Raw genomic sequence first — 23,811 nt, 5'->3', positions numbered from 1 at the left:
CAGGTATTATTCCTTCTGATCTTGTGTGCAAATTTCCTTTTCCTTTATCATGACTTTGGGTTCTGCCTCCTGTTCTGCAGATGTTTAAATCATAAATCCCCCCTTTAAAAGACAACTTTGTTCCTCCCTACTTATTAAATCAGATGTTCCAAGCAGCAAAAGGATGAGCATTAATAATCAAAAAAATTTTTTTTTTAATTTTACAGTGTTTTTTTTTTTTTTTGGTCTGTCTCCTGTTGCCGCCATGCGTTTGAGGTGACGATGAATAAATTATTGAATAGCTGCATAGAATAGCAAACAGTGCCACTCTGCTGTCTTGTTATCGGCCCAAACTTTAGGTCAGTTTTGGTTCATTTCCGGTTGAAGGTGAGAGCGCACAACAATAATCTGTTCATAAAATAAATTTGTTGTCGCGAGACAAGTGGCAAGAGGCTTTTTCTTTAATGAGTGCAGTTTGTAATTGAGTATCAAGACAATCAACACAAAAATCAATGTAAAAAAAGTGAAAATAGAAAATATGCTAATATGTGTAGGTTGACGATGAGGTTTTTGGCAGATGACTTTGCCTCTTTCAGCTTGTACATAAGAAGCAGCGCAACACACCGTCGTCATCAAATACAGTTCCATACTGCCACCTTGTGGCCAAACCATGACGTTACAACAGCCCTTGAAGCTACGGTCATTAATAAAAAGTTCACTAGTGAAGACCTAAAAGTTAACAAAATACAATAACACCGAGTTTGATGCCAAGTAAAGAAAGTTAAATTGATTCATTTGCACATTACTTTAATTGAGAATATAAAAATCAACCTTAACATATATAATTAAAGAGGTATCCATGTTTTACAGGTTACATTTTATAGTATTGCATTGTTCTTTATTATTTATTGCGTTGAGGCGGTTTTTAATGTTTTCTCCAACAACTGCCAACCAGAGGGTTGAGTCCCTCCAAAGGGTCACAGTAGAAATCAGGTCTTGAGGTGACAGATGGTTTTGAGGTGACACGGATGGAGAAAAAACTGATGAAAAATGAAGGACATGAGACAGAAACATGCAGCAGTCAGATGGAGTGTTTTATTGTTCAGCTTATCCTGAACAGATTTTGTCACACAGATGTGAAGCAAGCGACATTCAGTAACACTGGAGAAAAATTGAAAGCATGCTGTCAGTGAGCATCATTCTCTCTCTCTATCTCTCACACACACACACACACACACACACACACACACACACACACACAAACACAGGAAATGCAAGGGACATTAGCGCTAGCAGCACAAGGTACTGAGGAGCCACTGAAGGACACGTGGTGAGCTGCGTTAACTTTGCCACCTGCACCATCATGACCAGGGTGGCTTCTGGTGGGCGGTGACATGATGATGACTCGGACATGCGCGTCTTCCAGCGCTTCTCAAGTTGCCTTTTCTAGAGGCTTTTGGATTTGTCCTCGTTGTTCATGTATTTCTGGTAAACAACGGCCAGCGTGGTGGAGAAGTTTCCCATGAAGAGCACCATGTAGGAGCAACCACACATCAGGACCTGGACACACACACACACTTATATCAGGAGATCGGACGTATTCAGATGTTTTCAATTAGGTTGAAGTTAAATTAGTCATTATTTGGTCCTGACTGAAATATCATTAGTTGATTCACAAGACCTAAAACCCGAGCTGCGCTCTTTGCGCTACCAACCTGCCACTCTTTACACTGCGGCAGCTGAAACATGTTGAACAGGGTGATGCTGTTGTAGAGCTGCCAGAACTGCGAAAAAGGAGCACAGGAGCCGCGTGAAGAAAACAAAGACTGGAGAGATACTCCGTGAGCGTTGTCGAGCGCCGCCGCGACTCACGTGGCCAAAGAAGAGGAAGGGCAGCAGGAAGGTGAGACCTCTCCACATCCACGACTGGAAGCCCTCTGAGGGGAGAGAGCGGAGCGCACGCTCACGTCAGAACAGCGCTGCCTTAAAACGCTGCTTCTTCAATGTCAAGTATCGCCAATCTGCATAACAGCCTGTGCCATTGGGTCACTTTTGGTCTCCGTTTCAGGCCCTCAGTGTCCAAGATGGCAGCCCATTCACTTCAATGAAGTTGCTCACCCAGCACGTACGCCGAAAAAGGTTTTGACTTCCGCATTAATGGGACCACAGAGCATGTGCTGTAGTGTCACTTCCCATCATGCCTCTGGAACTCACATGATCTATTTAGCCAATTAGGACGATTCTGGAGAACGTCACTTACGAACATGTCTGGATGCAGCCAATCAGAACGAGCTGAAACACAGCAGCACGTACCACTCTGTGACGCCACGCTGGGAATAAACTCTTTCCTGCTGATTTTCTGGCCTTTAGCATTTTTTTAAAAGACTAAAAGAGCATAACTGAAAAATCTACAGTAGAAAGATTTGCTATGAATCGCGATTCAGGTCACAGCCATCCTGTGAGCCGTTTTAAAGGCCTTTATTTTTGTATTGCGGTCAATGGGAAAAATGCTTTTTGGGCCCATTGGATTTTTTCTTTTTGCTGCAGTACCACAAGTGGCCACTGGGGAAAATCAGCCCGGTATCCATATCTTATAATACATCCATGCTCCATTTCTACTCTTGAACCAGGAGGCGCAAATGGCAGTTTACTCATGTTTACGGCGTGGCCTGGTGATGGCGCTCTCTCTGCCCTCGTAACGGCACGACAACTCACCCACTGTCAGGTCCATGTTGTGTCTCTCTCCGAGCGCCCGCAGTCTGTACAGGGAGCCGCTCTGGTAGTAGTACTGCAGGAACTGGACGACGCCTGTCCAGGCACGACAGGACAGAAATGTGATCGTCAGAGAGCGTTGAACACCGAGGACTGCTGACATGGATCCTTGTCACCACCATGGTGGATTTAACATGTACGCTCAGGAATCATGATGGTGTAGCCCAGGAAACAGTTAGAGACCCGCGTCAAAGTTTTTTTAGACCCACATGTTTATTATTATCATAATTATTCTTATTATTTTTATTTACCTAACTAACCTAACCTAACTACCTAACTTAACTAACTTTTTTTTAACTTTCGACCCAAAATTCGCCATGCAAAACGGTAAATGGTAAATGGACTGGACTGTAAATGGTCTCAGCCCCATCGACGCTGCTTGCAGCTTTAATTCTATATTTACTTCCTGTGGCTAAAAGCTGAGAGGCTCCTCAAATCTAATTCTGCTTGTATAATGACAGGAAAAGATCTTGAATCTTGAATCTTGAATCGGCAAATCATCAGATGTCACAAGGTAATGTTGTGCAATATCTTACTTTGGTAGAGGCAGTAGGTGAGGAACTGCTGCCTGAACATGTGGTACAGGACGCCATCGGGCCTTGACAGAAGACACAGAGACCGGGTCAGAGAGCAGGGGAGGGGGGGGGGCATGAGTGTACAACCTCTCACGGCAGCGTTTAAGGGCCAGAACGTACCAAGTGAGCATGACTCCCGACATGAAGGTGGACACGTAGTGATGGAACACCCACCAGCCTTTGATCCTGAAGACACACCAATCCTCACACAGTCACGGAAATACACACATGTGACAAGACAAGACAGGAGCGGGGGGGGAAGGGAACGCACCTGGAGCCGTTGCTGATGAGGATGCTCTCCCGGATGGTGAGCGTGCAGTAGTACCACACCAGCAGGAAGTTGAACAATGCGTCCAGGACTCTGGGAGGCGAGGAGGGAAAAACAACAGTCTGGTTAGAGAAGTCGGTCGACCCGCAAGCAGCAGATCCCTGGGGGCAGAGCCTCACCTGTAGCTGAGCAGGAAGGCGCACGTGAAGGAGAAGACGAAGACGATGACGGTGAGCACCAGCTTGAACTTCTCGTACTCGTCCTTGTAGGCGAACCTGTTGGCGCGACACAGCGTAAACAAATGCATTCATGTATTTTCGGTTACTTTTATTTTGGCACCCGGATGTTGATGTCCGCTAGACGGAAGCAGTTCAGAGCACCAAGCGCTTAAATAGAGCAAAGAAGAGGCAGCGCGAGAGAGAAACAGTGAAGAAGAGACGGTGCAAAGGAGTGGCGTCGTGACTCACTTTGACTGCTTGTTGAGAAGTGTGACGTTGACGTTTCCGAGGACGAGGCTGAGGTACAACCTGGAGAAGAGGAGGAGCGGAGTCCGTTATCAACCAGACGTCTCAGATGCAAAAGCATCCGTTAGTGTTGGAGGACAAACCCCACCCGTTCTTCTTTGGCAGAAAAGCCTCCATGTCGCAGAAAACTTTGGCGCGCTCCTTCACCGACTCCTTGATCTCGGTGATGGACTCCAGCTCCTCCTGGCTTAATTTAGGCGTGGGGTGACTTTCTTTGCATCTGGTCACAAGGCAAAGCACACATCACAGACTGCAGTTCAAATCTACAGAATGTTTCTGTTTTCAAAACATCTGTTGGCGGAATTAGTGTTATTTTTTATTATTATTATTGTTATTATTCTATTTAATGCTTATTACTGTGATATATGCTAACTTAAATTGGTCATTCAACAAAATGGAAAGCCTGGGCATCCCACGTGCACATAAGTACATATTGTAGTTCACAAAAGCTTAGCTATTATTTAAAGTTTACATGAAAAGTCCAGACTATCAATAAAATACCTCCCAGCAAAAACAAAATCACAATATTTAACAACCAGCATCCCCAGCCACCTGCAGGGAAAAACACAGCTTTCATCATCTAGTAACCAATAGAGGTGCTGCTTGTCAAGCCTGAAACACAGGCATGAGTGACGAGGATCATTAAATATTTCTTTGCTCTGATGAGATGAATTAATCTGCCTCTTGGCGTTTACACTACTTTTTGTCTACATTCAAAGCTTTAATCAAAATTTGTCATACAAAGCTGTCTCTGAGCCTGATGAAATGTTCCTTGTACCTGGGGGAAACGGAATGGAAACTGTTCTCATGAAAGGAGATGAATCTGTAAATCTATCCTTATGAATTAAAGGATCGTCCCTCATAGTTTATCCTCTCACGTGCACGTTAGAGGGGACCCTGCAAGGTTTGTGCCTGGACAGGCCGGCGGTCGGTACAGCACGTACTCTGTTAGCGACACAGTGAGGTCTTTCAGCTTCTTCCTCTGACGTGTGATGGCGCTGGAGCAGCTGTTCTGCAGCCGCGTCACCTCCTCCAGTTTCTGTTTGTACAGACGGTGAGTGTCCTGTCAGTGGAAACAGGAGAACGGCACGTTTTGACAAGGTAATAAAAACTCTTGAGATTTTATTTTTGTCATTATAATTTAGCACTATACTCTTTTACTAGTTTCATTAGCAGTCTGTCAATATGCTTCTTTTTTTGACAGAACATTCCAGACATTGAATGATGGTGTCATTGTCACTGTTACGCCATCTCACGAACAATGGTATTTATTTTTTTATTATTTTATTATCTTCACTTAACAAAAAAACAAAAAGCATGAAAACATTTAGGAAATGGTCAGGATTGGAATCAGCTCGTCCCAAATCACCTTTACCGACAACCGACCGGGTCTATCTTTAACACTTCTATTTGTTATTTCAAAGCAGACACGGTGATAAGATGTTCAAGTTGATAACAAAGGAAATAAACGTGATCAAAGTTGAAGTTTTCAATGGATCTCCCTGAGTCTAACGTCACAAATGCCGGGTGACGTCCATCTATTCAATCTGGCGATATCGAAAGTACATCGTTTCTAATTTTGTGTGTATTTTAATATATTTGCATAACATTCCCTTTCAAAACAACGTCGTTTTCAAACAAACGACCGGGCACTTGATTATCTCACATTTTTCTGTTTTCTTAGCCACGTTACGACATTTTTAGCCGCGGAGGGCGGACCCCGCAGCTGTCAGAGCTCCTCTACCGGACACGCCCACCGCTGCTAGCTAACCAGCCGCGATAAGTCTGTTTTCTCCCGGAACTTGGCTTCCAACTAAGAGCTTTTATTCAGTTTTGTTTTGTTTTGTTTCATTTTTTTTTTACCTGGATCTGTTGGTAGTTTTTCTCTAAATCTTCCCATTCGCGTAGACATTCTGCCAAATCCGTCGGATTGAACAACATGTTCTTCCCCGTACGGAGGAGCTCCGAGCTGGCCGAGGAGGTACTTTGGTTCTGCTGAGCAACAGTTTGGAACGTCGCTCCCTCGCCAGTGAAAGACTTCCGCTTACAGTCTTCACAATAAGAGCATGGTAGTCTAACCGTAGCATACGACGCTTATTTTTACGAGGGGAAGTTGTTCCTCGAGCATTTTATTCAATGGGCCGAATTTTGGCGAAAATTTTACTTTTTTCCTTGTTTTTCTTGTTTTTGAACCCTTAAAGAAAGTTTTTTTGATTTTTGACTAAATCACGAAAAAAAGGCAGAGGACAATTGTTAATTTTCTTAAACGAACAAAGAAACAGTGAAACCAAAGTGGCAAACTCAAATATGTTTTTAGTTTGTCATCTAAATAAAGTCAAATTATGGTATTTCTTAACATTAAAATGTCGGGTTTAGTCACATGAAGGTATTCCTTCACCATCCTTTGAAGTCCTGGGAAAAAAAAACTTCTTATTTTACCATGCAAGGCAATTTATCTTTGATAAATAATCAGATGTCTAGACCAGATTATGTCTAGAGCCAGCCCAGAACTATTTCAGCCAATTAGTGCCTGTCTGATTATAGCCCTAATTAACACTTTGCCCTATGTTTGCGCTGTCAGGAGAAAATAATTAGTGCTGATATTTTATACCTTACAGTCTCTGAGTGTGTTCCTCAACTTATTTGTCTTCTGCAGATGGTTTAATAACTGCTGAGGGAACATTTTAAGATGTCTGCCAACTGGGTCTCTGTGTTGCCTGTATGATGCATCTCATGACTGCAAAACACACCGGCGTGTGGATTTAAGGGTATTATGTAACAGGGGCAACTGTCAGTATATCAATGTCACAAGGAGTATTGCTACACTTCCGGAGAGGCTACTTCTGGACAACAACAAAAAAGACCAGGTGTCACCATTCACTTAATTTATTAAAACACAAATCAACGGTGGTGTTGAAGTTGTTTGAAGTTGAAAAATTATGTTCTTAGAAAATGTGGTTCAGAGATATCAGTCATTTTGGATCCCAACGTGTGAATCTCCCAGTCAGACAGCTGCCGCAGCAGGATGGTACTGGGCCTGGCACTGGGTTTACATTTGATAACAAACCTCAAGGCTTCCTGAAACAAACAAAAAAAGACTTTGCATTGCATTTACTGTCAATACAGAAAGTGACAACTTCATAAAACAAGCTGCCAGGCTTTGGAATAAACATTAGAAAAAACAACCCAGGCCTCACTTGCCTCCATTGTGTGTTTGAGGCGGTGCATGAGGACGGCAGTAGTCGCAGCGCTGCAGCGGCTTCGCCCCAGCTTGGAAATGATCAGAACCCGAGAGCCCGAGTCAAAGTGCCATGCTGCAAAACAAAGAATATGCAACTTGAGCTGCTGCACAGACTGAGGGGGAAATGAGGAGAGAGTGGTGTGAGTCTGACAAACTAAACTGAATGTACTGATGATTGTTTATAAAATATTACACTTTAGACTAGTGCTACCAAAGGGCCGTTGAAGGAGTAAAGCATGTATAAGGAAAAGAGCAGAGAGCATATGGAGTAAAATTGTTTGTTTGTGGAACATAATACCATAGAATTTTTCTTCTGTCTTTCTAAATAAGGCGTAATATTGTCACCTATCATCAGCCTGTGATTTATAACATGGCCACAACTTACCAATGAAACTACAAATCTTCTCGAAGTGGGAGAATAAATCACAAAAGACAGAATCAGCCACAGGAATTATCAGGACGTTCTGGTTCTCCTCTCGGGATCTAATCCAAAAAGAAATATACAATGAACTCACAGCTCACAGCATTTAGACTTCAAACAGTCAAGTCAGTCTTACTCCTCCTGGGCGTCGCTCTCTGAGATGTTGACCACGGCCTTGATTTTAAGGTCTCTCAGAATCTCCAAATCTGCGCCTTGCTGCTGGTCACCCATATAAAGCTGCCCCGCTGTGACCTCCACTGGGTAGATCTTCAGGTTTTCAAGCTCCTGCGTTAAGATGACTGATCAGATAAATGCCATTTATCTGCAGCACTTTCTTCATGAAAACCAGCTGCAAATGTATCCAATTTCAATTTTGATAGGGTAACTGAACATGTCTTTGTCTGTATTTTGGTGGCAGACATTGTATGACAGGGTAAAATATGCATTTCCATACATAGCTAAAGGTTAACATAAAAAATATTGTCTTTTTGTCTTCTTGTTTCAGTATTACATGACTTGTAAAAAGACAGCTGAATAGATAAAATCAAAGATACCATAAAATTCAGCATGAAGAGTTGTGTCTTATGTGTTTATTGTGATTATCATTTAATACTTAATGCAGATATCCAACTGAGGGTTGCGGGGGGGCATCTTGTATAGTTTTTGGCCAGTGAAGGCAATAAAATTCCTAACAATATTATGAGTCGTTGTGTTCAGTTACTGCGATGGTGTAGATGATTTTCTCTGTCCTGATGAAGGGGTAGAGGGCCGAGAACCGCTGAAAGCCTCCTCTCACCACTCGGACCGGGCAGAAGGTGGTCTTGGCGAGGGCTCGCGCGCAGTCGACAGCTCTGCCTGCAATCACAGCCACAAACACTGTCACCCCATCACCTGGCGTACGGCCACTTGTTTCACCAGGTGAATCATGACAGTCCTTACTGCGACGTCGCCTCGCCTCGCCTCAGCAGACACACAATGCACACTTGGCACTATCTGGTGGACTAACCAGCCAGCTGATTTCGCTATTTTACACAACAGCCAAAAGTTCAGAACACATGTGCTGTAGTAAATGGAATATGGATCGTAGGGATATTTTGAATCAATATATCGATTCACTCCACTCCTGAAATCATCAGATTTTAAGTGAAACATTAATTACTGTCACTTTCCAGGAAGGTGTCTTTAATGTGTGGATGCTTGATGTGTTACCTCCCGCCTCCAGGCTGCCTGTGTTGCCATCATACACCACCACGTGTTGCATACTGTCCAGCTCCACAGCCTCCGGTAGGACGAACGAGCCGTCTGCATCCTAAAAATAAAAGACAAAAAAAAACCCCAAAAAAACAAAGAAAACTTCCGGTTCTGCCCAAAGTCTCCCTCAGGTGTCCCCCATCCCGCCTGTTGATGATTATCTCTCTTTATTTGGCAGCGCCGTTGATCACGTGACCCGAGCTGATGTTGGACACCCATACCTGTTTGATGTTCTTCGCAGTTATGATGTGACTTGTTCTATAATTGTGTATCTCTTGAGCATCTGTGTCGGGAAAGAGGCGGGAGGGAAGCAGGAGTGAAGTCGTGGTTTATAATCGGATTCCGACAGCAACGAGGTCGTGGGACTGTTTTCGTGCTGTTGTTTCTCTCCTTTACCGAACAGACAGAGGTAGTTGCTCTGCGCCAGCCTCGACACGCTGTTCCGCTGCTGGTTGAGGAGGTTGAAAAGCTCCCATGGTTCGCACATCTCGATTTCAGCCATCAGAAGGTCAACCGGAGGGGGGGAGAAAACTGACGACTCGGCGGTGGGCGGGTGAAGTTGGCTCTTATCTGCTGCAGCTGCAGGGCGTCTGATGTTGCTAAGCAACCGGACGCCCTCCCTCGGTGGCGGCTGTTGATGACGTATTAAAGGTTCTCTCTTACTTAGCGTTCACAAATTCTAAACGAGTTGCTGCCTTGCTGTCATTACAGTCCCGTAATCACAATTTTCATCCGGTTTGCAGTAGAGAAGTTTTACTACTTAATTATACTTTTTAAAAAAAGAAAAAGTTTTTTTTTTATTACGTAATCGTTTTACTGCTCCGCTTGATGTGAAATAAATTATTTATCTCCGTCAATGCAAGACTGGAAATGTTATTGTTCTATTTTTACGAACTTAAAACAGAAGAATATGATTTTATAACCTGTCCTGTTTCACTTGTAGCTTATTTTCCAGACCCGAGGTTATTCCTTCATGGGTACAAATTCCCTCTGTTCTCACCCCAACCCCTCAACATTAACCAAAGTGACCTCTACATCTCAAACACAAACAACGTACCATCTTTGACAATTTATTGACATAGAGTGTGGCACTGTGACAACAACAGCTCATTTACAATGGGGGATTATAGCAATATAGCAATAATGCTGCCAATATTTCACTTCTTACACTGTTTATTAGAGTTCTGTCCAAACCACAGAATCTACTGCTGGAAACAATTCATCATGTACGTCTACTTGTAGGAGTGCTTGGGGGAAACATGAGACATCGAGTTAGGGAGATTAGTTTATAGATTGGGGGTAATTCATCGATCAAATAAAAAAATAAAAGGGTTAAAAGGTCAGTGGGCACATGCAGGCACATTTACATAGAATTACATTTTTTTATATTTGGAAAAATAGTGTCACAAACACAACTTGAAAAGCTTGGACAAAGCTTAATTTCATGTTTCTAATAATACTAAAAAAAAAAAAATCTGAGTTGGCATCGCAAACCACACCATCACTCAACTGCACTGCACGAGAGCAACTCCAGGGTGAGCGTGAGTGAAACTCTGATGTGCTGTAGCTCAAAAAAACACAACAAAAAACAAACAAAACGGGACGTCAACATGATCTGATTTCAATGACACTAGAAGTACTAAAACATAAAACTGGCCTGGTGAGTTGGGTGCACGTTTGGTCCTGTGTAGGTGGCTCAGCTGATGTACCACAGGTTTGGACTGGCACGTAAAGAAAAATGGCATCGGGAAAAGGTGCAGGTGTGTGACGCGCAACGTGGTGGGGGGAAAAAAAGGCAACAAACAGGCCAGTTACAAGGAATCAGGCAGAGGTAGATGAACAAAAAGAGAGGGAGAGAGAGAGTGAAAAGAAAACATGAAGGTGCCAGTAACGACGTAATTGCAGTGAACTGGGCAACTGCAGAAAGACTTTACGTCAAACGAATCAAGTGGTTTACACACACACACACACACACACACACACACACACACACACACACACACACACACACACACACACACACACACACACACACACACACACACACACACACACACACACACACACACTAGCTGCAGTGGTTTGTGTCGTCGTTCTCGGTGAACCCTGGCAGTTTGTTCTGATTGGTGCCGTCGGGTCAAAGCTTCTTGACCGTCCGTTCCTACCGACGGTCCCCGTCAGCTCTCCGCCGTGAATGAACACAACTTGACACTTAAGAGATGTAAAATGAAATGAACCAGCAGACTGAGCCGATGGAAGCGTGGAGCAAAGCAAACGCTAAGGGGGGAAAAAAAGATAAGGAAGCGCATGATGTACGAGCCACAGGCGGTACGAAAGAAACTTTTTCTCGTTTCACCATCAATCACATCTTCACAACACTAAGACATCGAGTTAGGGATGGAATGGTCGGCAGGTTTTTAACTGGAGATAATTCAAAATAAAGTTGTTGTTTTTTCTCAAAATGAAAAAAAATTATGAAGAAAGCATCATCAAAGGGCCATTTGCACCTTCAAGCACGACACACAGAACTACAGTAATGTCATTCCACACATGCCCACTAATGAACAGACACTAGGGAAAAACGCAGCCGGCGCTCCGCTTGACTCGACGCCTCCCGCTGGATTCCTAGCTTTAGGCAGCTAGCATGAAATGATAAAAAAAACTGTTGCTTGTGGTCGAGCTGATGCGGCGCTGCAAAGGTTGGGAGCGGGTCAGTTCTTCAGCACGCTGTCGTACATCTGGTACACGTACTGAGAGACCTCCGGGGCACGACACTTCAGAGACAGCTGAGGAGAGAGAGAGAGAGAGAGAGAGGGAGAGAGTGAGAGAAAGAGAGGGAGAGAGAGAGAGAGAGAGAGAGAGGGAGAGAGAGAGAGAGTGAGCGACAGAATCTGTCATCTAACTCAGCGGTCCCCAACCCCCAGGCCGTGGACCGATACCAGTCTGTTGGTCATTTGGTACCAGGCCACACAGAAAGAATAGTTAACTTCCTTTAAATTAACTCTGTGTTATTTATTATCTGGACTAAACTGTTTACCGTGTAGTTGGGGTTCCCGGGCTGGATGCGCAGCTCAGCCAGGATCCAAATGCCGTTGGTGAGTTTGAGGGACTGGTAGAGCATGTCTTGGCCTTCCACGTTCCTCTTGGCGATGGTGTAGATGTTGTTGTTCTGAAGCTTCCCTGACACTGTGTCTGCGAGACGTCAAGCAGTGTTAAAAAAAAAGGGGGGGGGGCATTAAATAGGTGGCGAACCAATGAGCAATACACGGTAAAACATCTTGTCGTGGCAAGACGACTTCACCGCCCACAGGTGACTCACACCAACACACACTACGCTAATTCAAAAGCTACTGGGGGGGGAATTTTAAAATGAACTATGCCATTAGGCCAAGTCATCTACGGCGAACATTCACAAGTCTGTACGACAGATACATTACTGTTACCTTAGCATAAAGACGAAGAGCATAAATGTACAGACAAATATACATTTGAAAACCAATCAGTCAACACGTGGATGTGGTCTAAAGGAGAAAACAACCAGTGCGTGTCGAGAGTCACAAATGTGGGCAGCGTCTGAGCAGAAAGAAGTAGGACGTGTCCTTCAGGTGGAGAGACGAGAGAAATGGGTGGAAATGTCCAGAGACATGAAGGCGTGACGATGGAGAGAGAAACAATGGAGAGAAAATAAGATTCGGCTGGAGAGGCAGCAGACAGTAACATGGAGCTGCTGCAGGTTTAAGTGTTGGAGATAAAAGAGACGCCAGGCTGCTGAAACACGGCTTAAAGCACATGATGTGTGGCGTGCATTAAAAATAAAAGCGAGAGTGCCTACCTGCATTTAGGTGGCACTCCTTAATCTGGTACTGCAGCTCGTTCTCATTGGGAATGTCCTTCCAGGTGGCCAGGAACACCTGTCGCTCTGCACGACCAACACACGGCTTTTAGAGACGTCCTCTGAGTGGGCCACTCTGAGTGATTCTGCCAGGAGTGACAATCCAACTCACCCATTTTACCATCCTCCACAAAGAATATGTTGAGGGGGATGAGCACGCTGAAGTAGAAGACGTCAATGTTGTTCTTCACAGCCACCTGCAGGGGTCAGCAGAGAGAGAGGGCGAGAGAGAGCGGGAGAGCAAGAGAGCGAGAGAAAGAGGGAGAGAGTGAGTGAGAGAGAGAGAGAGAGAGAGCAAGTTTGAGAAGAAGAAATAACACTACAACCAACCATAGGCGTATTAAGAACTGGATACTAGACAGTCGATATGCTGCACTCGATTTCTTTCTCCAGTGGCCACTCAAGGAACTGCAACCAAACATCCCATGCATAATCAATTTTTCTATTGTCGATTTTTGAATCATGGACTTTTAATCTATGTAAAAAAAAAAAGTATATATATAAAGGCCATCGTACATGCTGTGTCTCGCCTGGTTCTGATTGGCCGATCACGTCCTGATGCATCACGTGAGTCACCAGAGGCATGGTGGGAAGCGACGCTACTGCGCCTGCTGTACGGGACCCAAGATTTTTTTTTCTCTAAGAGGTTTGTGAGGTAACCACGCTCCAAACTCACCCCAACTCATTTTCCTCTATCTAAATGACGTACTATAAATTACGACAAGGCGATTCATTTTCCCTCTGTGACCGATGGTGATGCACTCGAGAAATCAGCAAGATTATGCAAAAGAAGAAGAGACGTTGCAGGGACCAATCAAAAGAGTTCAGGGCGCGTTTATCCCAAAAACCTCCTAGAGAAAAAAAATCTCAGGTACAGGGCTGCATGATGTGAAAATAACCCGGAAGCCATCACAAAATGGTGGACTATTTATTGGACTTTATCCACCTATATAGCTAGCTAGCTAGCTAGCGGTTCCATTGAAATCAATGGGCCACCATATTGAATCTTGGGGGCTGCTGGAGTGCGGGAGGCTTCAGTCACCTGCAGGTTGTTGAGCGGATCCATTTTCATGACGGGGCCAATGGTGTTGATGGGCAGCGAGGCGTCGATGCTCTGACTGGGCATCAGCGGAGTGTGAATGGGCAGAGGGCTGGTGGGAATCATGCCGAAGCTGCACGGCAGAAACAACACACACACACACACCAGCAGGAGACGTGAGAAAGCCTGCAACTTGGTGATCAGGGGAGTCAGGGGATCAGGGGAGTCAGAAAACCGACGTGCGACCCACCTGTTCTTGTTGAACTGAACGGCAAAGTCGGTCATGTGCTGCAGGGCCTTGTTGGTGAAGGTCATGTCCATGTACATGTGACCCTGGCGGCGGGAGAAGGTGCCGGAGATCTCCAGGCCCTTGGCCTTCACCGCAGGGAGCCACACCTGCCGACAAAGCACCCGTGAGAAGTTTCCAACGCGAGCTGAGCGGGCAGGAGGCGTCCCGGAGCGGGAACTTACAGCTTTGGGCGCTACGTAACCTCCGGTGGTGATGGCCATGCCTGTGGAGAGCTCAAACAGGTCGTTGAGGCCGCTGCTGACGGCCTGAGGAGCAGGTGTCGGCGACGGAGCAAAGGTGCTGGGCACGGACGACGGGATGAAGTTCTGGCCCACCTGAAGCGGACGTGACGCGACAGAACACACAAACACACATCTAAGTTGGCACAAGCGCGATGAGTCTCTGTGAAGGGAACTTTCAAAAAAAAAAAAGAAAGAAAAAAAAATGAAGCGTCATGCAACAGGAGGCGGCAGGAAGTCAGCAACTCAACTACAGGCAAGCGTGCGATTGGCCAAAGCCCCTCCCACAGACGGAGCGAAGAAGCTGTAGTGCGACTTGAGAAGGAACCCGACAGTACGGAAGAGGACGAGGGCCACAAGAAGAGAAAAAAATGAAAACTTAAACAAAAATCTCCCTCCTGTAATATTTTTTTCTCTTCTTGAGGCCCTCGTCCTCTTCCGTACAACAGACATTTTGAGTGCTTTAGCCTCAGAAATAATACAAAAAAAACGGAATAATTTTTTTTTTTTAAGTGTTGATGATCTTTGTCTGAAAAAGGATGGATGGATGGATGGATGGATGGATGGATGGATGGATGGATGATCATCTTTGTGACCAAATCTGACATCTCGCCAGTGCTCTGATTCACTCAGAATCATAATAATTAAATTTAGCGGTTGAGTCAGCTCAGCCCTGACAAAGAAACTTCTTGGGGACCAGGACTTCATTCAAACAGGCTAAAACATTCAAAACCCCAGCTGGGTGTTCAAACATAATAATAATAAAAAAAAAAGAAGAAGCAATAAATAAATAAAAACAAATATACAGGTGAGTGAGGAGCTGAAGAAGCAGCGTTTAGAGCATGCAGACGGGCCGAACAGAAGGACTGGACTTACTGCTGGACTGCCCCCAACACCTCCGCTCAGGTCTCCCCCCAGCTACAGGAGAGAAGAGACACGCCCCCAAAAAAGACAGCGTCCACGCATCGCAGACAGACGCACCCAAACACACAAACACAGACAGAGACAGAGGCTTTCTTAGCGACCGCAGCCCGTCAACGCTTCCCCTCCCCCGCATTGTCACATCTTCAAGTACGACGTTATAACATCGGCCAGGAAACGGCCAAGGAGCCCGGACACTGGAGCAGCTCGGAGAAACAGAGAGGCTGACAGTTTTTGTTTTTTTCTGAAAGATGAAGTTAAGAACTGCTGTGTGTGTTACATTATAGACACTTGTATAAAGACATCAATCTAAGGACTTCCGGGGCTGTTTACATGGAGACGTATTTTTTTTGAAACTGCACATTTTTGAAAATGCACTAAAAAAACAAAAAAAACAAAAAGAAACGTGTTTACACGAAGCCATATTCAAATTCCTGCAGATATGCTGCGGCACACGGATACGCTGGAAACGACTGAATACGATGTAGTACCTATGCCAGGCCTGGCGTGGCGCCGCAAGTTTACTCCCTGAAGGCGGAAGAAGAAGAAGAAGAACACCTGAAGGCCAGGAAGCGTATTCAAACCTATCCACGCCGAGAAGTGTTTTCGAAAAAGTGCAGTTTCTGTCTGTACAGTCTCAGTGAAAACGCCGGCTTGGTGTAAGCAACACAAGGCCGAGCCTTCTGACTAAAGATTTGTGCGTTTTCAGAGTAACCCGTATTCATGTAAACGGGGCCTCAGTGTTGCCTGAAAAGAGGGAGGCGTTAGCGTCATATACTGACAAGGCTCAGTTAAACCAACACCCTGTGTGTGTATTGAGGATCGAAGCTGCTCACCAAGCTGTCCAATCCCCCACCCAGAAGGTCCACGGCCCCCATCTGCATGGACGACACCTGAGGCACGTTGACCGGAGGGCCCAGGTCCAGGTTCAGGAGGTCTCCCAGCAGGTCGCCCTGGCTGGGGATGACGTGAGGCTGGTCCATGGCGGCGGCCGGCCCTCCGCTCACTGGGCTCTCGCCCGTGTCGATGCTGGCGGAGGAGTGAACAGAGCCGATGAGGGAAAGCCAGGGCACGAGGGATGTTTAGCTGAGAAACGTAACCAGAAGCCTCCCGACTAAGGCCCTGTTTGCACTTGGTCACTTGCAACTGTTTTTGGGGATCGTATCACGAAGTACGCATCTTGAATCTGTTCGCACATGGCATTAACATGGGTCTCGAGCGTGCCACTTGTGATTGCATTGGTGCATTTTTGACCACTAGGGGCAGTAAAGCGCACAAACTACAGCTAGTTTCACCTGAAAACGAATAGGAATCAACTTCCTGTTTGCGGACTATATCAAGTCACTCGTTTTAATTCTACTGCAGCTCGTATGGATCCGAACGAGGAGTTAACGACTGGTGGGACAGAGTGGTGACGACTTCTTTTACGGATCAACAGTGGCTGGCAAATTTTCGGATGCAACGTCGCACATTTAAGCACATATGTGGGGAAACTGCAACCGCTGCTCCGCTGACAAAATACGCTAATCCGGAATGACATTCATTAGCATGCTAATAAACGAGTCTAACAAAAATGATTTGTTTTCGCTTCTTGTTTGTAACTTTATAATGACGATGCCGGGAGGTGGGGCGCCAACCAAGTACGTACACGGGAGAGGTGAGTGGAGTAGGCGGTCGTTAATGTGGACTGAGATCGCATTCTGTTTACAGTCACACCTAGTGCAAACAGGGCCTATAAGGTGCGGGAGCACTGCGAGAGTGGCCACCTGCTGTGCTGCACGGGCAGGTGCTTCCGGTGGATCCCGTGGCTGCCCTCCACAAAGGCGCTGGGGGGTTTGTGATAGACGGACGCCAGGGAGCCGATGTGGCAGATGAGCTCGTCCAGCAGGGTGGGCTCGATCAGGTCCGTCTCCTCCGAGATCAGGGGCTTCTCCGACAGCACCACCTCCTTGGCCGTCACCGGGTCGGTGGACAGCAGGCGCCAGTAGATGTAGCCGCGGTCGCGCAGGTCAGGGTTGTCGGAGTCCTGCGGGATGGAGGAGGGGAAGGGGTATAATTTTAACACAGAGTTCCTTTCTACTTTCAAGAGAACGTTTGAAGACTCAACTGTTCAAATAGCACACAGAGTGACCCTTCTCCTCGCTGCCCTCAGAGGTCAAAGGAACTAGAAGGTCGAAAGACTTAGTAAACACTTAGCCCTGCCAATGTTAAATATTGAATGATGTTGAATGATGTGACACTAGCTCCATTTCATGACAGTTTTTCACAAAATAAAAGGGATATTTCTAAAATTTCGACAAAGTACAATTGCGATTTGCAGGTGTTTCCATTGAATGGTGTGAAGCGCATAAACCGTAATTCTCATGAAATCTCCTCCCACAAGATTTATGAGAATTACGTTTGCTTTTGTTTGTTAACATTTGCTTGCTGTCCCTAATGGTTGTTATATTTTTTCTTTGATTACTTGCAAAAAATATTCTGTCTCTTCCTCCATCCAAACAGCCCTTTTCACTTGAAGTGAACTGGTCATGTGACCCCGTCCGCTGAAGTGTAAATGCGAAAAAAGTGTTTTCATAACACTTTTGCAATATACCTCTATATTGATACGTCTGAAAAACCACCTCACGAGAGCGTCAAAACCTTTCAGCCACATTTGTGAAGTTTGGCTGTTTCCATTACCAGTTTTTTATTGCGATATTTAGGTTCTAAGGGTCATGGAAATGCAGCTCCTGATGTTACAATTTTAATCGTGGCTACAAAAAAAAACACACAAAAAAAACTTGGATGGCAGCACCTGCTGCCAATCAAGCTTGAAGCATGTTGTTGCACTTCCTAAGGTTTTTCCCTCCGGTCTAAACTCTTGCTTGTGTTGCACGCCGCTTTGCGTGAAAGCGTCTGCTAAATGACACTATTCCACTATTCCTCCATGACAGATCAGCCAGTTGCCACCCGGACTGTCGCAGAGATCAGACCGGAGGATTAAACTCACCTGAGTGGCGAGACTGAGGACCTGCTGCACCAACTCCTGGGTCTCGGAGGGCTTCTTGAGGAACAGCTTGACGATGGCAGTCAGCAGGGTGAGCTGGACCTGTCGAATCCACGCGCAACAGCCATGTCAACACACAACGCTGAGTTGAGCGGTTGAATCAAACGGGTGAACTGCACAGCGGTGCGACGCGATGTGTCACCTGCGTGCTCTCGTCGTGGAAGCCCTCCAGGAAGCTCTCCAGCAGCTCGTCTGCGTTGTCGATCCGCTCGGCGTACTCGCCAACGATCCAGATCATGGCGGCGCGGGCGTCGGGCTCGTCCAGCGAGTCGAGGTTCTCGCACAGGGTGGCGATGATGCTCTCGTACCTACGGGGCACCAGGGTCTCGGTGTCAGCAGTGTATTCAGTTACCTAAAGGCTGCGGTGAAAGGGCCGGGTTGGTGTTTTTTTTTTTTTTTGGGGGGGGGGGCGTACTTGTTGGGGTACTTGCGGAAGATGTCCCTGATGACCACAATGGCCTCCTGCACCACATAGTTGACCTTGGTCTGGATCAGGTCCAGCAGGGTGCTGACGCAACGCTCAGCCGATTGCTAGAGAAAAAAAAACAGCAGCGATGCGCCATGTGACTGGTAACTAAAGGTCATGAGAACTAATGGGGTCAACCTCCTGGGACCAGTCAACATTGCAACAGCAAAAAATAAAAAATAAAAAATAAAAAATAAAACAAAACAAAACAAAACAAAACAAAACAAAACTAAACTAAATTAAATTAAATTAAATTAAATTAAATTAAATTAAATTAAATCTGAGAACCTCTCAACAGAGGCAATTAGACCTTGTAAAATTCAGTGGAGAAAAATAAGGATATTTATTTGAATGAAAACTGTTTAAGATAAGATGTATAATAATTTTTTTGAAAGTTTGGACACATTATCTAACGCAATGCTTTTTCATTATCTTTAGAAATTTCTACACTGCAGATAGATACTGAAGACATCAACTATATGCACAAACTATATGTAATTATGCAGCAAAGGAAAAACAGGTTAAACAACTCTAAATATGCTTTTTAGAAAAGGTGGCTATTTTGAAGAATTTCAATATAAAAGACGTTTGAGTTATTTTACACCTTTATTGTTTCCTATATAATTCCATGTGTGTTCATATGTAGTTTTGATGCCTTCAGTGAGAAACTGCAATGTCAATAGTTATGAGAATGAAAGAAAAGACATTCGATTCATTCAATCCAAACTTTTGACTGGTCGTGTGTATTATTTCAAGTCGTGATATTTTCCTTCTCCTTTAAGTTCTGTCTGCCTGGATGTTGGTGCTGAAAGCTTTTCGAACCTCCACTTTGATGGCGCAGCGCCCGATGGCTCGCACGGCCTTGCGCACAAAGTCCACGTCCACCTCGGTGGCGTACTCCTTCAACTCGGCCAGCACCTGCAAGTGACGACAGCGGCAGTCACACTCCAGTCGCGTGAACAACGCAACCACCCCGACAAACCAGCAAAGTGCGACGGCGGTCACCTGGGCGATGTTGGCCTGCGAGGCCAGGCGGATCATGATGTCCAGCTTCTCCAGCTTGACGTAGATCGGGTCGTTGTACTTGACGAAAAACACTTTGATCTCCTGCTTGAGGATCTCAGGCCTGCACGCAGGAAAATACAGGACATGTCAGAGCAGGTGAAAATATGTTTTTTTAAAAAACAGGAGAAACACGGCAGAGACTCGCTCCCAGACCTTTTCTGCACGATGAGGTTGATGTTCCTCAGAGCCACGTACTGCACCTCCGGCTCCCCAGAGAGCAGAGTGACCAGGGGTGGGGAGAGCTTCTTCAGCAGGGTGTTGTAGTAGTCCGAGTCCTTGGGCAGCAGCTCCAGGAACTTCATCAGCACCTTGACGGCTGACAGCACCACGGCGGAGTTGGCGTGAGACAGCCGAGGGGTGACTCGCTCGCAGATGCTGCAATAAAGCAGACACAGGAAAAATCAGACGGCCAGAAGAGCGGAAGCTCCGCCTGCTCGGCTCGACGAGACGCAGACAGGTTTTACCTCTGAGCCTCGCGCTCGTCCTTGGGGTTGTAGTTGGACAAGCAGTCCAGGATGAAGATCTGGCCCCACTCGGTGCACTCGTTGAGGGCCGTCAGCAGCTTGTTGATGTTCTGGGGGTTGAGGTCCAGCAGGTTGCTGTTGGGGTGAGACTCGCTGATCTCAGACAGAGCAGCCACGGCGTTGGCCACCACCTGAAAGATGAGAGGGAAGAAGGAAGGCGTCTCTCACTTGGGAACAGTCTGGAGTCAGCGTGTGGGTAACAGCTTCACCACTTCTGCCATGTAATCATCTCTTACATTCTACCACTGCTGTTAAATAAAGTTTTTTTTAAAATGCTGACACACACCATGGGGTTTGAATCTGCAATGAGATCTCGCAGGGAGTCCAGGAAGCCCTGGTCCTCCACCATCTGGGCGTTGATGTCATGAAGCTTGGCCACACAGACGGCGGCCGTCTTCCTCACGTACGGGTCCTCGTCCTTCAGGCACTTCCTCAGCGGCTCACACAGGTACTCTGTGATCTTGTCCACCCGGATGCAGCCCATGGTGCGGACGGCCAGAGCTCTAATCAGAGGGTTGGGGTCCTCGCAGTCCTGGGGGGGGTCGAGGCCATTGACAAAAATCACATCAGCAATTTGTCTGCGCAGCTGAGAAACAACTTTAGTCGATCTGATCCGATTGACTCTAATCCATCACTTCAAACTAGAGCGCTCTCCTGACCTCTGCAATATTACAATCATGTTGTGAGGTTCGTTCTGGGCCTTGCCTTGACAAAGCTGTTGACCGCCATGATGGCCATGTCTGGTTGGCTCTTGGCATAGTTCATCAGGTAGAGGTAGACCAACTTCTTCAGCTCCAGATTGTCGGTCTGCATGCAGTTCACCACATCGGGGAACAAAGAGCTGAGAGCAGAGGGGAAACTTCAGTCAGGATGTGGCGCTTCAGTGCTACCTTCCAGGGAGCTTTGTGTCGCTGCTGGTTTGTCTGACTATCCGTGAACATAAAATTTAAAAAAAATTTGGTTTTTTTAAATGCCTTAAATGATTCCGACCCACCTGACATCCTTGCCAACCGTCATGGCCGCGATGACCTTCTTCACCGCCTCTTTTCTCTTCTCTTTCTTCTCATTGTTGAGCTCTGCCTTCAGTTCAAAGATCTCACCTGGAACACAAACCACAGGATGATTTAGAGACAGTGTGTCAAATACGCTTCAAAGATTATTTCACAGGTTTTCATGCTAGACTCCCGTCGGGAAGCCCACCACAAACAATTGTTGCAAAAAAAAAAAAAAAGAGAAAAGAACAAAAACGGGAAATATTTCTGGTGAGTGATGCCCACTTGAGACAATGAACACAGAACTGTGTTTTACCACACTTTCTGAAACATCATGCCAATTAAAGAACTAAAAGATGGACTTTCATAGAGTTTCCTGTTGCTGGGAAACACAGATTAAGTGAATTTTGCATGATATTAGACCTGTGCTGGTGACAGACTGAGAGAGCACAAAAACTTACTGACCTTTCTTGTTTGTTGTGAAGTATTTAGAGTCCGTCATGGCTGTAGCCCTTCAGGTCTGTGCTCACGGGAACATGTTGGGTTACACACACAGGAAGAAAAGGAGGGGGAAAAAACAGATTATTATAGAACTGACCACAGAAACGGTTTGATATCTTTGTTAAAGTAAAAAAAAAAAAAAAAAAATCATAATCTTGTATCTCACAATATAGGAAAATCGTGAATACCACACATACAGACACGTGATGTCTCTACTTAATATTTTACATCCCAACTGAAAAAATGTGATGATGTGAAACGCTTCACAGTAGAGCAGGTCCGAACGCCACAAATTCATCACCACAGTCTAACAACACCTTCACTGGAAGCGTGTCCGACAGATTTCTGCTCTGTTACATTACAAAACCGTTTGATTGCAACACAGATTTTAGATTTCCAAACTCCCACTGGAAGTGTGTGGGTCAGCATTTTTTTTTAAAAAAAATGCATTTCTTACATTCACATGCACTTCTTTTCATGATATTGCTGCCGCTCCCAAATAAGGACCACAACTAAGCGGTTTGTTGCCATCTGGCCTGATGTAAACACAGGACAGTCCGACGCGACGGCATAACTAGCATCAGTTGGAAATTAGAGCCACAGTGAAATGAAGCAAGCGCAGGTTCACAACTGTGTGATACGTCCAGGTGCACACGCCGTTGATCACGACCCCAAAATCAGGTATTTTACACTTGCCCATACGTCCTTGAATGACCGTCAATCTGAGTGTACGGAATCTAACATGTGATTAATGCATTTATTCGTTTTCTTTTGATATCGCGAGTGATGCAAAACACCTCGTAATTACCAAACACATCAAACTAGCAAACGAAAATTTTCCACCAATTTCAGTCCCCTCAGAAAGCAACGAGCGTTGAAAGAAACTGAGCGTTTTGCTTCTCGCGTTGACAAGCGAAGCCGTTGTCACACATTTACAAAATCCAGACAATGTGATGTGCCCGGCAACTGTTGGCTTAATTTTGGTGTTGTTATTGACAGGAATCACATCAGATTGATTCGGCTAGCGTTAGCTTGCTGCATGCTAAGGTTGAAGCCGCAGCAGGGAGGAGGACTGACTGGCGCTGGAACCGCTGGACTGGCGGTGCTAACCGGCTAATGGCGAGACCATCGGATGTGGCCAAACTGCCTTGGCTTTAGCCGGTATCGACGGAATCTGACAATCGATTTTTGTCTAGCATTTAAGTTCTAGAACAATTTAAACCGGCGGACATAACAACGGCTGAACAGACGGTGGCCCAGTTTCCGCCACCGCTGGCCGTATCATTGGTAAGGTGGCTAACTTGAACGATAGCCCCCTCACAGCCGACAGCTCGACAGAAAAACAAACAAACAAACCGACAGTCGTATTGTAAAAGCTACGCGATGGTCTTTTCAGATACCTCGTTTCGGAGGTGTCAGCAGGAAAATGAGTCGCTCGAAAACTGATGGTCCTTTTTTCCCTCCTACTTGAAGAAAGATGGAGAAGAAAATGGATTGCGGCGATGCGTTCACGGTCAGCGGACACTGAACTACTTCCTCCTACGTGTTCGATTTCGTTAAAATAAAAATAAAAACCATTCATTTAGAACATGCCATTCAAAAGAAATAAAACTTTCAAAATGAAAAAAGTTACTAAATGAGAAAATAAATGAAATCACAGACAGAAAAAAAGCACAACCGTTTAAATATAAAAATGTTTATTTTGCATAAAATGTGATTCTGAACAAGTAAGTGGGAACCCTGTTTAAATATAAAATAAATATTAGCCCCATCTCTTTTAATGCAAAACCATAAATCCATATTTAC

General features: G+C 45.5%; 3 protein-coding genes across 4 annotated transcripts; all 3 read right to left on the bottom strand.

The window, feature by feature from the left end:
• Positions 1-1,060: 1,060 nt before the first annotated feature.
• tmem120aa (transmembrane protein 120Aa) lies at positions 1,061-6,140 on the bottom strand. Its single transcript, XM_076022492.1, has 12 exons — positions 5,982-6,140; positions 5,063-5,181; positions 4,207-4,338; positions 4,062-4,121; positions 3,774-3,869; positions 3,598-3,687; positions 3,447-3,512; positions 3,288-3,349; positions 2,695-2,787; positions 1,852-1,916; positions 1,695-1,763; positions 1,061-1,539 (listed from the first exon to the last, which is right to left on the bottom strand). Exons 1-12 carry the CDS (start codon positions 6,057-6,059, stop codon positions 1,426-1,428), a joined length of 1,044 nt encoding a protein of 347 aa, XP_075878607.1. The 5' UTR covers positions 6,060-6,140; the 3' UTR covers positions 1,061-1,425.
• Positions 6,141-7,000: 860 nt separating this feature from the next.
• On the bottom strand, positions 7,001-9,640 carry styxl1 (serine/threonine/tyrosine interacting-like 1). The gene is made up of 8 exons (XM_076022493.1): positions 9,428-9,640; positions 9,253-9,314; positions 8,990-9,089; positions 8,502-8,635; positions 7,917-8,065; positions 7,745-7,842; positions 7,316-7,432; positions 7,001-7,192 (listed from the first exon to the last, which is right to left on the bottom strand). Exons 1-8 carry the CDS (start codon positions 9,531-9,533, stop codon positions 7,056-7,058), a joined length of 903 nt encoding a protein of 300 aa, XP_075878608.1. The 5' UTR covers positions 9,534-9,640; the 3' UTR covers positions 7,001-7,055.
• Positions 9,641-10,088: 448 nt separating this feature from the next.
• ap2b1 (adaptor related protein complex 2 subunit beta 1) lies at positions 10,089-23,529 on the bottom strand. Of its 2 annotated transcripts, XM_076022486.1 has the most exons (22): positions 23,406-23,529; positions 21,970-22,024; positions 21,507-21,612; positions 21,218-21,353; positions 20,799-21,044; positions 20,453-20,643; positions 20,142-20,363; positions 19,929-20,049; positions 19,746-19,841; positions 18,873-18,988; positions 18,600-18,765; positions 18,401-18,499; positions 17,178-17,437; positions 16,248-16,440; positions 15,367-15,408; positions 14,434-14,586; positions 14,213-14,358; positions 13,966-14,095; positions 13,036-13,120; positions 12,864-12,950; positions 12,069-12,223; positions 10,089-11,817 (listed from the first exon to the last, which is right to left on the bottom strand). In XM_076022486.1, exons 2-22 carry the CDS (start codon positions 22,004-22,006, stop codon positions 11,743-11,745), a joined length of 2,862 nt encoding a protein of 953 aa, XP_075878601.1. In that variant the 5' UTR covers positions 22,007-22,024; positions 23,406-23,529; the 3' UTR covers positions 10,089-11,742. The 2 variants fall into 2 exon arrangements, with proteins under 2 accessions (XP_075878601.1, XP_075878602.1); XM_076022487.1 differs by lacking the exon at positions 15,367-15,408.
• Positions 23,530-23,811: the final 282 nt, after the last annotated feature.

The sequence above is a fragment of the Nelusetta ayraudi genome, unplaced genomic scaffold, assembly GCF_046127955.1.
Source record: "Nelusetta ayraudi isolate G7.1 ecotype Tasmania unplaced genomic scaffold, CSIRO-AGI_Nayr_v1 ptg000011l, whole genome shotgun sequence".
NCBI classification, from domain to species: Eukaryota; Metazoa; Chordata; class Actinopteri; order Tetraodontiformes; family Monacanthidae; genus Nelusetta; species Nelusetta ayraudi.
This window is presented reverse-complemented; position numbering and strand designations above follow the sequence as displayed.